Source organism: Phalacrocorax aristotelis, chromosome 2, assembly GCF_949628215.1.
Source record: "Phalacrocorax aristotelis chromosome 2, bGulAri2.1, whole genome shotgun sequence".
Taxonomy (NCBI): domain Eukaryota; kingdom Metazoa; phylum Chordata; class Aves; order Suliformes; family Phalacrocoracidae; genus Phalacrocorax; species Phalacrocorax aristotelis.
Window position 1 is genome coordinate 48,884,135 of NC_134277.1, and position 18,521 is coordinate 48,902,655.

At 38.7% G+C, this 18,521-nt stretch overlaps 1 protein-coding gene across 2 annotated transcripts in view; it reads right to left on the bottom strand.

The window, feature by feature from the left end:
* Positions 1-1,196: 1,196 nt before the first annotated feature.
* LARS2 (leucyl-tRNA synthetase 2, mitochondrial) overlaps positions 1,197-18,521 on the bottom strand; it is a 93,827-nt gene continuing 76,502 nt past the window's right edge. For both annotated transcript variants that reach the window (XM_075083434.1, XM_075083433.1), the window contains 3 exons: positions 18,329-18,440; positions 9,868-9,995; positions 1,197-4,469 (listed from right to left, as the gene is read on the bottom strand). In XM_075083434.1, the coding sequence (XP_074939535.1) occupies positions 4,290-4,469; positions 9,868-9,995; positions 18,329-18,440 (420 nt within the window). In that variant the 3' untranslated portion in view covers positions 1,197-4,289. The remainder of the gene's footprint in view (positions 4,470-9,867; positions 9,996-18,328; positions 18,441-18,521) is intronic.

Here is an 18,521-nt window from a genome sequence, read left to right on the forward strand (position 1 = left end):
ACGAGAGCTCTGATCCTGTTCCCTCCTGTGCGGAGATAATGCTCCAGTTCAGCTCTTCTATTGCTATGGCTGGGATGTGCTGAATAATGCCTCTGATCTACTGTGATCAGCTTCATTCTTCTTCTTTAAGCCATAAACCCCATTTCCATAAAAAAAGTAACACGTCTGTAGTTCCAGCAACATTTTGTAAAGTCAAAAGTGGACATTACCTGGACTGATAGAAATCATCAGGCTAGTAAGTATATTCACTACTCAGGTTCTGGTGATAGACCTGGCTTCACATGCAAGACTTCTCTTACAGCACAGTCCTTTGAGACAAAATTAGCTCAGAACCAAACAGAAGGGAACTGAAGAAATAACGCAGCAGAAAAAGCATCCAGCAAAACCAGCGTATGTACCGTTCCAGGTTGGTAAATATACATAAATAAAGCCAATCCCCACTCTGTAAACTGCAATAAGTATTGCAAAACTAGAGAAAAACCCAGTGACTTCTCCCTGTCCTCATTTATAGTCAAGCGTTTAGAAAAATCTTACATACTGCAAACTTCCCTAGGAAAGAACAACCAGCAAAGTGCTAATTAACATTCTTTCTAGTTCACGTTGATTGTAAAAAGTTTAGAGAAGAGGAATAGCTTTCTGTGAGGCTTTACACTGAAGAAGGAGAGACAAAGAAGAGAGGCTGTGTGACCTGCATTATCTGTGGAATTTCCCCCTCCACAAGAAACAAGCAGGCTTTTACAAAGTCCGATCAGAAAAAGCCATCATTAACCAGATGTCAGTTCTGAGGCATTACTCTAATCCGGTAAACGGCAGAGAGAGAGAGAGCACAGATTTTATTTTGCACTAAATCTCCATTTTTGGATTCTGGTGAAGGACCCAGAGAAATACAGGCTTGTTCAGCAACACCGTCGTACAGGTTTGTCTGAAGCATAGGTGGGGCAACGTGGCCAGCAAGTGGCCTTAGCTGGTGCCCTAAGCTGTTAACGTTGTTCCTTAATGTGATGCAAAAAGCCCCACTGCCTTGCTGCAAAGCAGCATTGGTGTGTCCGGGTCATCTTAGTCACTGGAGGTGGCTACTAAACAACCTACATCTGATAACACATTTTTCTACCCTGTGGTTTCTTCCAGCACATTGCACTGCCCCCATCCCCCCAGCATCTGAGATCCTTTGCATGAAATCAACAGCATCAGAAAAGTTCTTAGTAACCTTTCAGAACTTTGCCAATTTTTATTTTTCCAGCATCAGTGTTTGAAGGCTGGACATTTTGGAAATTCAGTTACATGAACGATTTTGGGGTAGAAAGCATAATCGTAATTCTTTTTAAAATTTTGTATTATTTAAAATAGAAACCTGATACAGACTGGATCAGTGCCATGACCAGTCTTCTATCACCATGAGCGACAGGATGCAGGGAATACCCCTTCCATGTCGTGGATCCGTTTCTTGGGGTAGTTCGTCCTGGGTCTATCCCACTGGGTTTAGCAAATCTCCCACATCATCTTTGGCTTATCACTTCATGGACTAAGAACAGTGGCACCATATCCATTTCAATGTGCGTGACAAACAGTGCAATTTGATTGATTGCCCGTCAGTGCTTTTCCTTTTCACTCCTCAAGTATCCCTGCCCAGATTTAAATCTCCCATACTATTTAGCTCCTGAACTCCTCAAGGAGTTCTTGACAATCTGTGACAACGCTTTATTCCACCTTCAGGATAAAGATGCATCTGTACTGTGACGGAAGTAACAACTGTTAAATAAGCAAGAGGCGTCTGCAATATGTTATTTTAAAAAGGCTTCGTAACAGGCTACAGCCTGTGTATCAGTGTCGGTCCCATCCAGGCACAGACCAAACCTGTGAGTCACAATTATCGTTAGACAAACGGCAATTGTGCTTCAGGGCAGGTCAACCTTATGAGACGTGTCAGCAGCTGTCAGGACAACTGCACAACCCCACCGCTGGCGCCTCTGCCATCTTTCAAACATACACTTACCAGGGGATGAGGCTCTGTCAGACTTACTGCATCATCTCACTCACTTTTTCACCGCCTGTTTTGTATCCTTTAGACCACACCGAATCTCAACTTGCTGTAAACGCGCTGGTGTGACTTCTGATCATACACTTTTTGTGCCACTGCTGTTCACTACCTTTCCCTTTTTAGCACTTATGAGTCCATTCCTTATTTTGATTTTTGCCTGAATCACCAAGTGACATCCACAATTCACTTCCTCTGGCAAGAGCAAATACCGGCCAGTGCTAACAGCAATAAACTCTGTGGGCTGCTGCTCGGCCCTGGAGTGACTGCAGTTTTGTTTAAAGGCACCATAGGGCTGCTGGACTTACAACATCTTTCTTCATCCTTGCAAATTTTAAAAGGTTTTATTTACACTAAACATGTCACCTTCTGCCCCCAAGAAAAACGCTGTTAAAATGGCTCCACAGGGTGTGTTAAACTTTTATACAGAAAAAAAAAGCAGGACTGTGCTCTGCTACAGATTTTACTTTAAAAGATCTCTTTCACAGTCCTTTTAGGGGCTTCTGAACAGGAGTTCTATGAATTTATAACAACATATAGGTCAGGCAGACACTGGAATTCAAATTATTTTAACTCCAACTAAAGGCCTGTGTTTCAATCTCTGAATGCATTCCTTTGTGGCTAAGATTTTTGGAGTCTTAAAACTGCGAAGACCGTATCTCCATTATAAATATTCCATTTCTTAGTCATTCTTGTGTCAAAGGACTGCTGGAGAGAAAATCTGCACAAGTGCGGTCCAGGAGGAAGCAGAAATCAGAGGAGTTTTGTTGCAGAAGTAGGGACATGTAGAGCTGAATCTGGTCGCTGAGCCTCACATCTCTGTTACGCAGCTAGATCTTCGGTACCAAAACTGCACAAAGCCAAAATGGTAGATCACACTGCAGTGTGATCTATCTTGATCCTAGCTGCTTAGAATCTGTTGGACTTATTTACTGTTACATGGGATATTTTTGTTGATTTCCTTTTAATCTAATACACATTCTGGGTGACTGCTGGGCTGGAGGGTTAATATAGACCTCTGTATTTGCCTAGCTGGTTCCTATTGCCGACTTCGTAACTGTCAGAATGGCTCATAAATGGCTGACTTATTGGATGACTTAGTTTAATGGCTGTTAAAGAAAAGAAATTCTTACACAATGAACCCTGTAATTGTCTCTTTGGAAACCCTTTTTCAAGCATTTGCTAAATACACTAAACATTTCCATGTGGATATAACAGCAATAGAGTGTACAAATAAAATGGCTGAAATGAGGCATGAGAATGGCTTTGTGTTTTATGAAAGTCTGATTGATTTTTAGAAACATGATGTCTATTTCCACTTCATGAAGCCCTCGAAAAAAAGAAAGAATTTTGATTCACGTTTTATGATCTAGGCACTACAAGAACTAGGAGTAGAGGCAAAAATCATGCTGTCTGCCTTCACTGCTGCATTTCCAGCAGCCAACTCATCCCTTATTTGAATCCTCCCCAAAGGTCTCTGAGGTGGCTCATGCGTAGGAAATAACTGCCATTCTGCTCCGTGCAGAAGAAACAGCCAGCACTTTGCTGAAGCTGAATCATGTATGAGCCAACAGAAATATGCCAGTGAGGAAGGAGGATCCTGGCTAAGGCAGGGATTGGCTAATTAATCTGACCTTTTTCTTGGCTTGGCTCTGAAACGTAGGTGACATGCATCAGACCACCCTAATTCTGGATACCTGCTGTGCCAAAGGCCACTGGCCAGTGCTAAACAAATCCTTTTTAAAATTAACACTCTGTAGTAACATTTTCTCACAACTTAAAATGTTAGTTAACGGTACAGTACCCAAACATGAGATATAGGCAGCAAAGACTGATTGTAGCACACCTAAATTTTGGTGTAGCACATACTCAGGGCGGTTGTTTAGTCCTGGAATCATATTTAGGGCTTTGCATTTTAGCCAAGCCAACTTTCCAATAGGATATATTCCTGAGGCTGACACTAAAACCCCTGCGCTTTGTATAATTTACATTCTGTTACAATCGTTTAGTTCTTCTGTGCCTCCTTCTCATTCTCTCAGAGAATACGGGAGAAACAGCATCTCACTGTGACCCCATAAAGAAACTTTAATTTTGTCCATTTCTTCACGCCGGAACGAAGATTTAGCAGCGACCTGATTTTAATAACATTTCTTCCCCACCGTTACATGAGATTTAAATAACCATAACTGGTATTTTTGAATGGGTTTCATCTCGAAAGATTCCAGTTCCCTTTAACAGCCCAGCAAAGCCTTTGCTATTCTTGCACTAAGAAGTTGATAAGGGCAGTTCTGGGAGACAGAAAGGCCTTTTTAATGGTTCGTCCCTGGAGATGCTTGACTCCAAGTTCACTTTGAAGAACTAGTTCATGGACTTCTTCAAAATTGCGGGCTGCTTGCTGAGGCACAAAAACTTTGCCACAAGCTTTGTTATTGATCTGAAAAAGACAGACATGAAAACAAGAAAAACAGAAGTTACTAGGCTGATGTGCCCCATTTCATTTCCTGAATCCAATCCATCTCATTACACATGGGGAGAAAATATGGATCAAACTCTCTTCTCCAACACCAGACTTTCTAAGCAGAAGATAAAATTCTCCATACCTCCTGTCCCTCTACCACTTAATAAAGAGAATGAAACTCTGACTCATGATACTCAAGGAAAATTGAAGAAGTGGCTGAAGGAAGTCTCAGTTTTGAAGATAGCAAGCAGCATGTGACTATGCAATGTGGCCATCTTTTCATCTTTTAAGTTTAAAAACATGATAGCTACACAAACTGAATAATGATAGTGAACATAATGGTTTGTCAGGTGGGGATCTTGGTTTGTACATACATCTAGGCTGCAATTTGGATTCCTTACAGCTAAGCGATTCCTTACTGAGATTCAAATCCAAGATTTATTAAAATAAAAATATTTGTGGCTGAAAAGATATCTGAAAGATTCATCATCACTTACTTTTACAAAAACAGGCATTAGCTCGCTATAGGTTGCATTCGTACTAAATGCATGACTCATTAAGCCAACACCGACCACAAAGACGACAACCACTCATAAGGTAACACCTTCCTGTGTGTGGCTGGTTTTCAGAGCAGCTTCCATACTGGTTTTGCATCAGCAGGGCAGAATCATGTAAGAAAGCTGAGTGAGGCCTTCAGTGGGAATCACCTTAATTTATAAAATGGTCTTACAAATCTTTTCTGTCATCCAGCAAGGGTAGATAACAGACAGAGACTACAGAGCCTTACTGAGTACCTTTCTGGAATTGGCATAAAATTAATTATTACAAAAGCTTTCAGATTTATATGGAGTACTTTCAGTGGACTAATGAAAAGAATATCAATCCCACATTTTAGCAAATGAAATAATTTTAATTTTTTAATCCAGGTCAGTCAAATTGCTAGCATAAAAATCTGCTGTGGGTACAGCAGATCCTTGATCGTTAGACGTCATTGTAACGAGCTTTCAATCATCTAAAAGGAACATATGTTGCTTCATACAGCTTAGACATAAAAAGGCACATAGCTTAGTTTTCACCTGGATTTTTTCCAGGATACAGGTATGCAACATACCATGAATGAGAGACCTACTTCACTTACCTACTTTGTATTTTATTGAAAATAAAATAACCTGTGCAATTCTCAGAGAGTGGAAGTTGGGACAGATTTTTAAGGAACAAGATGAAGTCTCAAATGCAGCTGGGATGAGTCATTTCTGTTTTTTGACTAGACTTGGCATCAATTTGCAATGATAACATAGGTAGGCTTTTAACTATTCCTACATGCATCCATAACCTGGCTGTGTTAAACTTTGCCTTTAGGACCTCATGCAAAGTAAATCCATTGGAAAACACAGAAGAGTTCATTTTTAAAGCTTTTGTGAAAAATAAATACGAGTAGTTCTTTTTGATAGGTCACTTCAGAGAAGAAATACATTCCACAGGAAAAAGAAAACAGTAAAATCCAAATGGATACAGTTTTAGTGAGACTATAAAGCAAGCTTGTGAGTTTGCTGCTAGGACACACAGCCTACAGTTCAAAACTATGCCTGCTTAGTTAAAATGTCATTCACTGTCCTCCACGATGCAAATTAATATTTCCCAGTGGATGGATGTTGCTGGGGGAAACTTGCCACAAGTAGCCTATTTGGTGCTGTTCTCCACAGAAAAGCCAAGCGGTTTAAATCAACTTCTTAAATAAATGACTGCTAGCGGTTGTGTTTTCCTAGAAACCTAGGCGACCTGACACTATGTACCTTCCCACAACATCTCTCCTGATCTTCCCACACCGCACTGCAAGCTGAGTCCAAAAATCCTATCAAATGGCAGATTGGTTATGATCTCAGCACATGTTTGCAGAATGACTTTCATTGTATCGTAGGTACCGTGATGCAAAGCCAAGTGTATTAATGCCATTCTTAAAATAAGCATCTGCAGATTTAATCACACACTGTACGTAACATGCACCCTATTCACATACTCTTTTAGTCGAGGGGTTAGATTCTCATCAGGACAAATATCTTCTGCTATGCCTCCATCTCTCTCTTTGTATGAGCATAACCCTTGGCAGCTCCACGTAAAGGTGCCAGCACAAGCAACTTGGGCGCTGGCAGCCTTGCTTCTCTGAAAAACCACAGCAAACTGCAGTAAATGAGGCTTGGGTCCTTTCTTCCCCTGAGGAAGAAAGCTGTTGCTTTTTCATTTCTTCTTTTTTTGTTTTGTTTTGTTTAATCATTTGACATTTTAGACTATTTGGGATCTAGAGGGAGCTAGAGGGAACTAGAGAAGTTATGAAGGATGAAATGAAATCACAGAAGACTGAGAAATAAGCACCTGGAGGCTGCAGAGCGGAATTTTTAGCTCAACTCAAATATTTTTTTACCATTGATGCATAATCCTTCTGAGAAGTAAAAAGGAAAATAAATATCTGTGCACTTTTAGGCCTTCCTCATATGCCAAAGCAAGAAAAATGACACCGACTTTTTTTTTTTTTAAATTTTATAAAAACATCAGTTATAAGACCACAGCTGCTAACAGTTCTGTGCCACCTAGAAAATGTGAGGAATGCTAGTCAGAAGTGTGTTCATAGGATGAAATGCATGCTGTATTCAGGTCAGATTTTTCACAGCATTAACAATATACAGTATGATTAAAAAATATTCAACTTTGCAATAACATTTATAATGTCAGATACCCCACATATCCAGTGAATTTAGATGTCTGTCCTGTAGGCAATCTGTATGGTATCAGCCAAGGATGCAGTGAGTTGGTTGCTTTTGCTGCTTTGGGTTAAATATGGAAAGACATAACTCCAGCACAGACAGGAAATAATGAAGTATTTTGTGTCAAGAGAAATAAAACCATAATGTCTCAGCAGGCAAATCCCTGGCAGCCTGAGGCAGTTTGATGTCTTGAGAAGAATAGGGTTGTGGCCCAAAGAGTCTGTGTGACTGTGCAGCCTTGAGAAGAGACACTGCCTCTTTGCAACAAACCAATTACTCCATATGTCGAGTGTTTCTTGGTTTAATGAGGGTAATTTATTTTTACAGCCATACAAAAACCTACAGTGTCCACAAGACTTTAAAATATTCACATTTATGATGTCTTCGTCCTGCTCCTCTGTATTTCCCTTTTGCTTTACTCTTACAGTAGAAAGCCAGGCACACCCCAGGCACTATTTTTAAGAATTATTCCCAGTTCGAAAAAGGTACTTGTCTCTCTGGTCTTCCAGTCACTTCTTTCTCAGAACTAAGGGAGGTGTTTACCTACAACATACTTTTCCATGAATATATGACTGAGAACGCTGGGGTTGCTTTTTCTCTTATTACAAGACTCCTACACAAGGCTTACGGCTTTGACAAAGTCAACCAGGAAAAGAAACAAAAATAACTTTCATAATGGTTGTTTAAAATGAAATTAAGTTCTATTCTTCCGATTTCTTTTTCTGAGAAGGAAGTTAACGTTAGCAGAAAAATATCAGTGAAGTGTTTAAGGGGTTTTATGTTCAGTTCTATAGACTTAAAAACATTGAGTTCAGAGTTTCCCCTGTATTGCTGAAGTTTTTATTTTAAAGATATATTTAATAACATGTTTGCTTTAACCACAATTGCAAAGAAGTTTCTATAATTATACAATTTCTCATTCATGACTTCCTTATAAACTGAACACTGGAATTTAAGATGCTTGCTAGCTGTGCTTGAAGGTGAAGGTTTATTTTAAGCTTGAGCAAAGTGATTATACCTGAGCAAAGATTTTTGTGGAGATATGACCTTTTTACTGGTATAAATAAATACTTATCACTTAAGAAAAAAAGAAAGAAAAAAAGCAATAAACCCACAGTGAATATTAGGCTAAGTCTGCTATTAACCCCAGCTGGCATTCCAGTCCTTCTCCTCGGTTTGGGAAAAGATGCCAATTGAAAATTTCCTCCAAAAAGACATACCCTGTGGTCTCTGCTAAATGTGTTTGCTGAACGTTAGAAAAATTAGGTTTTTAGCAGCATTTCTCATTCTGTTCAAGTGGACTGTGACTGAGAAATCTAGCAAGATATTAAATCATTTGCAAAGATACTTTGATTAAGGAAATCTGCAGCAACACAACTTCCCTTAAATCCAACCAGACTCTTCCCTCCTCAAAAACCCCAAATGAACAAAATCAACTGAGCTTATTCCTCCTACCGAAAGCAGCTAACATAGTAAAATAGGTAAAATAGAGCTAAAATGCATTGCTTCTGTTCCCTTACGTACACCCATGCATGCGCACACATACGAACACAGAGCATGCAGTTTTACATGATCAAATGACATTTCTTCTAGAGGCTCCATCTCAATGTCCAGAAACACAAAAAGTATTTAAGCTGAAACATTTAATTTAAGTTAAAACATCTACATTATAACGTCTGCGTGGTATATGAAAGGTTATTCTTTGGTGAGCAGTGAAAAAAGCAGAAGTCCTGCAGATCTAATAGTATGCAACTATGTAATTACAGACTGCCATAATGCCTGAGCGTGAAGCATTTGAATGCAAGTTACCCACGAGCCAGTCGAGGGAAGAGCTGAGACAATACTCATGGATCCCACCCTCTGGCTCCAAGCCCCCCCATCTCTCTATGGCCTACAGTGGCACTTGCTGCTACTGTGCCCCCTGTAACGATAAAGCTTGATGATGCTGAATACAGCCTCGTTGATTAGAGATGCAGGAAAAAAGACGGTAAACTACACTGTGCATGCACACACACGCATTTTGGAAAACTGCAGGTGAACTAAATGTGCTTTTATGTCCACTCTTCTACTGAATTGCCAGCTCTTTCCCTAGACAACAAAGGTGTTAGAGCTCAAAGAGAAAGTGGAATGCAGTTCTAACATTAGGAAAGATACCTGTTTTTCCTCAGCCTCATTCCTGCAAATATGCTCTGCTGAAATGTGCCAGAAGGTCAGCCTGAGGCAGATGGGAAACATTGTTTGGCAAAAACCACAGCAACTTAACCCAGCTTATGGTAAGTTGTATTAGGCAACCACAGCACTACAGATACCACAAGAAATGGCACCTAATTATCCATTTTTGTACAGGGCCAAGATCTGGCAGGCAAAAAATGTCTGGAGAGACCTGTATTTTGATCACAGTTTGTACTGACCTTGCCCACAGCTGTTCATTGGTCAAATCTCCACAGGTACTAATATGCAGACACTCAAAAAGATGTTCAGCTTCTATTCTATCTGACCTTTCACTGAGCCACCTGAGGAGGGAACTTACTTCCACAAAAGCCAAAATTTTGTCATCCACTGAGCTTGTAATGCATTAATTGACCATCACTGAAAAGAAATGAAAATGCTCTCACCAGAACAGACATCTCCACAACATCTGATGGCTGAAGGTACTCTGGGTCTACTTTGGGCCAGGACTGATGCAGCACATCAACATCCCAGTGATGATGAGTACAAAGTTTATTCTGCATGTGTGCCAAACCTGGAAAATGAAACCAGTCAAACTTTCAGCTGTACTGTAACCAGAACATTCAATCTCTGGAATTTGTTTGTTAAATAAGATGAGAATAAAGTTGACTTTAAAAGTAAGTCCCTTAGGAGGAAATAACGTTGTTTAGATTAGCATACAGCACATTATAAACAGAAAGATACAAATCTTTGAAGCACTTGTTTTACACCATGTGTAGGGATGCTAACATGAACAATGTGGGCACATTCTAGGTTTGGATTAGCACTCCAAAACTTTGACAAAAACACAGAAGACTGTTGTTTATTATTTTAAATTGTAATATTGCAACACAAAGCTGACCTCTACTTCTAGAAGTCAATCTTAATACTGCGTTTTTTCAGTATCACCACCAGTTCGATTAAAATTTTACTAACAACTCAATCAAAATGATACACAAGTATGGCTTATTATTTTACCATCTGTAACATGCTGGGTAGTTTCTAAATTTGCAAGCCAAGCTACTGGCAAGATTTTCTCATCTTTTGTGAAGTATCTATTTTCTCACAAATGAAAGGTGCTGTGTAAGAACACTTCGCACAGCTTGCTCTCCTTCTTAAAATACCTACATTCGGAAACGCTTTGTGCTTTGATTTTATTTTAAAAAACTCCTAAGATGGCTGTAAATGATCTTTTATTAAATAGGCTTTGGTCTCCCCAAGACAATTAATTCCTGATTTGTTTAAGTAATAGGGGAATAGGATGCAATTCACTCTGAAGCTGCATTCTTTAACTGAATAAAAGCTTCTGCATGGGATTTATGATGCTGTTTACTCCAGCTGTAGGACAAAATAAAAAGATTTCACTTAACAAAAGGCTGTCAATTGTGATCAATATTGATGATGATTGCTCTTGTGATTCTCACAAAGCCAGGGGATTTTAAAATTAAAACATCCTTTGTGTATGAACTAGAATACAGACTAAAACTTTTTATAAGCACATGCCTCATCCAGAACTGCAAAATGTATCCGAAATCTCATCTGGTTTAGGGAAACTCCAGCAAAAGCATACAGAAAACTCATCAACACAAGATTCACTGTTCAGGTTGAGGTACATGAAGCTGTTCAAAACACAGCACAACCACAGACACAGGAGCAAAACCAATCCATAAATATTCATTAATACATACATGAATTTACCTAGCTGGATTGTTTAGACCAATACAGTGAATAACAACAGAGACATAAAGAGAATGCAACTTCCCAGAAAAATCTGCCAGATTTTTGTCAGCACTTTTTCAGACAAAGCACTTAGGTAAAATGACACACAGCCTTGCTATTTGCTGAATGATTCAGAAAGGGGCAGTGGGGTGGACCGGTGGGAGCTATTTCTAATTGCAAGCAGGAATGTGCACATTTCCTAAGAATAACAACTAGGCCACAATCTGATTAGGTAAATATGATAGGTGTTGATTAAAACACTTTAAGGGATCCGGATTTGTGTTTTTTTTTTTCTCTTGCGACAGTAGCTTAAAAACTGAAAGAGGAAAAGATAGGAACTTAAGCAGAAAAAAAAAATCTTTGCATTGGTGATTCACTATCACGTTGACTTTAAAGACAACAGCTGCTAGATTCTTCCCTTTCTGGCTTTTGAACATCCACATGAGCTCATTTCTTTCCAACTGATCACATGCCTTGTGGCAGAAGCACGCATACGGGCCACTCCTTATTTTCCTGTTGAAGTGGATTCTTCAAACTATTTAAAAGCCACTTTCTGATAGAAGTCAAGAGTGTCTGTCTATGAAAGCAAAACCAGGGTCACTTTTAATCCCTGTGGAGGCTGCCAGTCCTAATAAACTTACTACTAAAAAAAAGTTAAAAGGTATTCTGAAGCAGATAAAGTGTGACTAAGAAAAATGTCTACCGTTTGATTAATTTTCTTCCTACAAAATAAGCTATGAGCTCATCCATACTAAAAAAAAAGTGCAAAAGTCAACAGAACTAGGTGCAGAAAGCAGAGTTTGACAGGAAACCAAAACGAAGGTTTTAGTTACATTGCCTGTTTGGCTTCCTGCCTTAATTCACATTTTCTGAGCTGTACAACACGGAAAATGCAATAATTTGGTTTGCATTTTGAAAATGCAACACACAAAACCAGAACCTTCATCACTATCATTAGAAATGGCAATGGTCCACTTCTCAGGACCTAAGCAGAACCCTCCTCCAGCTTTCCCTCTTGATTCTGAGATGGTACACAAAAGTGCTGTTCAAGAAGTCAAGAACCAACAATTTCACAGGCTTTTATTGTGAAGACATAAAAAACCTGATTTACTGTCTTACTGTACTGGAAAGCACCCAGTGAAGTGCACACTATGAAGCACTGTGTGTTTTCCTTTATATTTTTTAACATATTTCGCTTTTATGGCTATAGATTCTTTTGCAGACATAGGACAGAAAGCCACCTGAGGACATTTTTACTTACTGTAAGCAGTTTACTTATATGTACACATCTGTACATCCATACAGGACAGGTCAAGAGCAACACTTGTGCTCAATCTGAAGCACTGATCCTGCAATTGGATCTGCTTCAATGGACTTTTACTGACTAGCAGGCTAATACTAAAACAAGATTTCCCTAACGAGTAACTCACAGCATTGGAGCCCAAGTTGAAACACCAAGTTAAATGTGTATTGCTGGAGCGTGTCCAGAGAAGGGCAACGAAGCTGGTGAAGGGTCTGGAGCACAAGTCTTATGAGGAGCAGCTGAGGGAACTGGGGGTGTTTAGCCTGGAGAAGAGGAGGCTGAGGGAAGATCTTATTGCTCTCTACAACTACCTGAAAGGAGGTTGTAGTGAGGCAGGTGTTGGTCTCTTCTCCCAAGTTACTAGTGATAGAACGAGAGGAAACATCTTCAAGCTGCATCAGGGGAGGTTCAGATCGGATATTAGAAAAAATTTCTTTCCTGAAAGAGTGGTCAGACTTTGGAACAGGCTGCCCAGAGAGGTGGTGGAGTCGCCATCCCTAGAGGATTAAAAAAAACGTGTAGATGTGGCACTTCAGGGCATGGTTTAGGAGACATGGTAGTGTTGTGTTGACGGTTAGACTTCCTGATCCTAGAGGTCTTTTCCAACCTCAATGATTCTATGAGTGAGTTGAGAGAAGAAGGGGACAAGTCTAACAATGTTTCAGCTCGTGGCAATGTTTTATTAGCATTACATTAGTATTTCATAAGTGTAATACTTCCCCTAAGGTGTTATTTGGGGGGAAAGAGCAGATTCTCATTTTAAAGAGATTTAAGAAGGAAGATGTGGAAGCAATTGTGTATCAGCAAAGTAAATCAGGACTTCAAGGTAAATTAGGACAGCAAGGTAATTCTAGTCTTACAGGAAAAAAAGCACTAGAAAAAATTATCTGTAAAATTCCAGCAATAGTCCAGCTAGGTTGACCCAATGTTATGTAGGCAAGAGAAAAAGATGTAATTATGGAGTAAACTGAGTTAAGAGCTGGCATGGGACAAGAGCCAGCACAGTGAGGTTAACAAAGCAGAAAAGGCAAGGAGGATGGAAGGCTTAATGGGTGATAAAAGGAAGTTAATGAAGGCCTCTGAAGCAACGCCAAGTATCAGCGTTTAGGACTAGGGATTTTCTAACAGGACATACAAGAAGATCAGAGCAGGCAGTATAAGGTGACTATAAGGATGCATTATCCAAATGCCGATAACTTTTGGATTTAGCTAACTCAAAACTATAGAAATCTGTGTTGAGTAAAAATCCACCACACTAGCACGCAAGCAGATAAAGTTTTTAAAAAGCTCAGAGCAGGAGTGTGTAAGGCAAAGTGGAGATGCATTCTGTGTGAGGCCTCTGCAGCCTCTTCCAAGCACAAGATTGTTACCATGTTACTTTGTTCTTGATAGGCTTTTTAACTATTCAATGAATCTTCCTGTTCGACAGATTCGGGCAGGTTGTGTATCCAAAATACTGTTCTGCAGTCCAGGAGGACGATGTCTCTCAGTCGTATGTGAAATAGTCTCCAATCTCAAAGAAATTATAGCAATACAATAACAGCTGCTTCCAGACAGCTCTGAGGAAAAACTGTACTGTACTGTTGGTAGAGTAGTACAGAAATGGGCGAAGTCAAGAAAATCTACATTTACTCAATTCAGTGCTAGGCAATTCATTTTATACGTTCCCCAGTGACAGATGTGGAGCACCAAGGAGGGTTGTAAAAAGCCTGGGTTACTAAAAACTAACTCTAGAGCATGTTTCCAATTCAGCAAACTCCAAGTGAATCCTTTTAACATTCTGAAAATGCTCTGTCTTCTTCCATTTGTACAGACTTACTATCCTTCACTTTGGGTTATTACTCCTGGATGAGAAAAATATTTTTAATTCCAAATAGTGTTTCTTCTTGGATTTGTGAAGGGGGATTTCTGCATTCAGATTTCCAATTAAAATCTGCAACATGAATTAGCTTCTATTCAGCTCTGTTCTTTACAGAAGCCTTCTTGAGCAAGCACTGAATTCAGAAGAAGAGATTCTTGCAATAGAGCTATTGTAATGGCAGTTAAAATGTTGCTAAGACAATTATACATTACAAATTCCAATAATTAGGTTTCATTTCAATACATCTTAAGATGTGTTTATCATCAGTGTATATCTTTCATGTGCCATCTCTAATAAAAATTTAACAACTCACAATAAGCAGTTTCATATCCTTGTCTGGACAGCGAAATACTGTACTACTACAAACAAACTAAAAAAAAAATACGTCTCAAACGGTGTTTGTATATTCCTCAGATACAAGGTTTCAGGAAGGAAACAGATTTCCTCATCCTGTTAGTGTTCATAAACTGCCAAGATATCAGCCGGATGAACTCTTCCCACACTGAGGGGCTACAGTCGCTTTTTACGCTATTAATCGAGAAACCAGTGTATTCACTGCACAATGAAGACCATTAGGTTGACACACCAAAATACTGAAAACTGTTCCTCCTCTAAGCAGGAGAAAGAACTACTTCACACACAAAATAAAGCACTGGGTTACTATTGTTCAGCATCTGAAAGGTGAGGCACTTATCAAATGGCATTCAAGTAGCTTTTCCCTTAACTCAATCTGGAAGTATTTACTGCCCATAATGAAGTATGCTCTTCAGTATCCAGCTCACAAAAGCACCAAACTCTTCATTCCTACCTGATGCTTGAAAACAAGATGGTTACATACAAACTAAACCCCATGGGAGAGTAATTCTTCAGCTGCACAAGAACAAAAATTGCTCTATCTTGACTGTACCTAATTTTACTTTAATTGTACTTAAAAGTTGAACATTAGATCAGAAGCATCCTTAGGATTTCAAACAGGTTCTGAGTTTGCAAAGTTTATCAACAAACTACCAAATAAAACATAGTGGACTAAAAAGCTAAAATTCCAAACAAGCTCTGATGCAACTCCCCTGGAGCAGGATAGCATTATTACAATCAAAATTTCTTATACCACTGATGCTAGTCATTACTTAAAATGTCAAGCAAAGCATCTTTAATTAACACTCTAAAATTATCTTTATAATATTCCCAATATTTTTATTAGTTGGCAATCATTAAGATAGACTGATTTGCAGTTAAATCCAGCTGCAAAGAACTTTTTTGCTAATCAAGAGGAAACCTACATATATATTTATACACTTACCCAAGTTTTAATTTTACAGGCTATTGTATTAGAATACACTGATTTGCATTTTTTAATATTTCATTGTAAAGCATTTTTTTTTGCTATTTAAATATAAACGTATTCAGGATACAAGTATTTAAGAAAATGTTTTAGATACTTGAAATTTATCATACCAAGTTTTGCAGTTAAATGTGGGTTTTTTGAGCAAAGGAGACTATTTTATGTAATTACTGAATAAAACTAACAGTATCAGATATTTTTGGACAACAGATCATTCAAGATTTTAATGTTTATAGATGCTAGCCTCTTCTGCCTAGCTTTTTACTCCAAAACTAGAAAAGGTAATAAGGTTGGTTGATTTTTTTCAATTTCCAGCACACGTGTCATTTAAACTGAAAAAATACTATTTGCAACTGCAGAAAAGCTTCCAGTTGTCAGAAGTTATTAGCTCCACAAAGCCTCATTCCAGGTGCTTAGCCAGGAAGTTTTGTAGCTCCGTGGTTTAATTGTCTTCAAATCTTTGGCAGAATTAATATAATACAATACATTAAGTCAGGGTCTTATTGTAGGTTGTCATTATTACACATTCAGTTTTAAATTCCATTCTAAATTCTTCTTAAATGTTTCTTGGTCATAATCAGTGATCAGCATAAAAGCATAAAAGGAGAGATTACAATGCAACAGTAGAAGTATTATTCATCCTGTGAAGCATAATGCAAACAGTCAAAATTAACGAGAATGCTCTTTTCTTCTCTCTCTCTTAGGGCTGTAGTAAAATTAATATCAGGCATATATGACTATGTAGTAAACTTTCTAATGAGAAACACTAATAAGAAAGCAAATCCTTTTTCTTCCACCCCCAAAAAAAAGCTTAAATACACATGGAAGTGCAATGTGGTTCAGGGTGAACACAAGTTAACACAGGGTTAACGCTGTTCCTATCAACCTTCCTACTCAACAGCAAAATTATCTGTTTAACTACAGGGCTTCCAAATTTCCCAGTTTTATTTTCCCCTGTAGAAAGAGAAATGCTCCTTGTTTTAATCACTAAGCCAAACAAAATGTAAAGGCTGCATACAAGTTATTTTAGAATGAAATGTCAGTATTTAATTATAAATAAATTGCTTATGCATTCTTTATTATTGGCATTACAATAGCAGACAGAGGCTTCTATCAAAGTGTGGAGGTCTGCTGCTATAGGTGCTATTTATAAAGCTAATAGTATACAAAGTCCTTTTCCTGACTAGTTTCCGAGAGAGGAAGCAGCACCATCCCTACATTTAGATGCAAAGCCAAGGTGCAAGAAGAGAGGCTTACTCTGAGTGTGTATGGAGAACTAAAGCACAAAGAAAACTAAATAGAGTATTTAGAAAGCTTAATTTTTATATTGAAATTATTTAAAATAAGGAAGCATCATTACGTATGCATAATAAAGTTTAAGAAATTGGTTACACCAGAAGAACAATGAGACTTGGTGGAACCAGAGTGCAATTCAGAACATTAATTTGGGCAATCTCTGTCTAGACTACAGTTGGACATCATGACCATTACTTCCATTTAAGTATAATTTCAATTGATGGTACTTCATAGTGTAAGAGAATACTGACCAGAAGTAGCTGTCTCCAAATGGATCATGTCTGATGCCACTCTTTATTCTAAATAATTCAGCTTTTATTAAGACAGCTTAAAAACACTGTAAATGAAAACAGAAAAAAACCCACTCTCCCTAATACATCTTGCTGTTTCCAGAGTCTCTGCCCCTATGCTATTGCTTTGAACAGGAGCAGACTTTCTTTGGCAGTGAACATTATGCCATGCACAGCTCTGAAGTAGAAGCAATTTAGTAGCTCCGCTCTGTAAACACTTGAATACACAAAATGTTAGGATGACTGTTGAAAATAAAGCTGTTAAAACAGAATCCAAAAGCTAACATTAGGTCTAAAACCACACAGCAATCTGTGGCCAGTCTTAATGCAGAATATATTCCTATCTTCCCACATACATCTTGGGACTTCTCCCAGTAAACCTTAAAAGCAACTGCTGAACTCTGGCATGCACATCCCTTATTTCACAGGCTTGAACTGTAGGAGCACCGTGCAACTTAGCCCACCTGGGATTCAGACTTCAAGGTTTACAATTGTGATAGATCTTAAAAAAAGATTTCCTGTCTACCATTCTCACTCTCTGTGAGAGGTTAATTTTCACCATAACATCCCTCAGTCTCTGGAGAATTTAACAAGAGTAGGATTTTTCCTGAAGACTCCTTTAGTCTTTTTAGTATACAGCCCTCCGACATGGCCCTCTCTGCCTGAATTCCTGAAAGAAAATATTTGTATCCCAAAGACTCTGAAACAGTTGTTTGAATAAGGGCTGTTTCTATCCTCAGGTTCAGCTTTAAATACTACCATCCACATACAGAAGCAGCTAGCAGCTGACATACAAATTCCTCATGCAAGTCCTGTCTTGAACTTTTCCTCCTTCTCCCTTTCTCTGCCTAGCCTCAAGAAACCCACCCTTTTATGCAAAGGGAAAGAAACTAAACGCAGGCAGATATGGGAACACCACAAGGTCCAAGTTTGTTTAGGAATTATGACAGAAGGCAACAAGAGAGATGCAGAATTGAGGGATAAATGACACATGTCTTATATTAACTTTTTGTCTTTTTTCCTGCAACATCAGTAAAAAGCGTGTTTCTAGAAATACCTTTCCACATCTCTGATGCAATGTGCGGAGCCATAGGTGCAACCATGATGCAGAGCGTAGCCAAGGCATCTTCAAATTCTGTGCTGTGGAGAATAAGAGGCTGAGAAGCTTGCTAAGCAAAAAGACAGAAGGAAAGAAAATAGTTAATATAAATATTCTACGGTGTCAGGGAAAGTAGATTAAGAAGAAAATG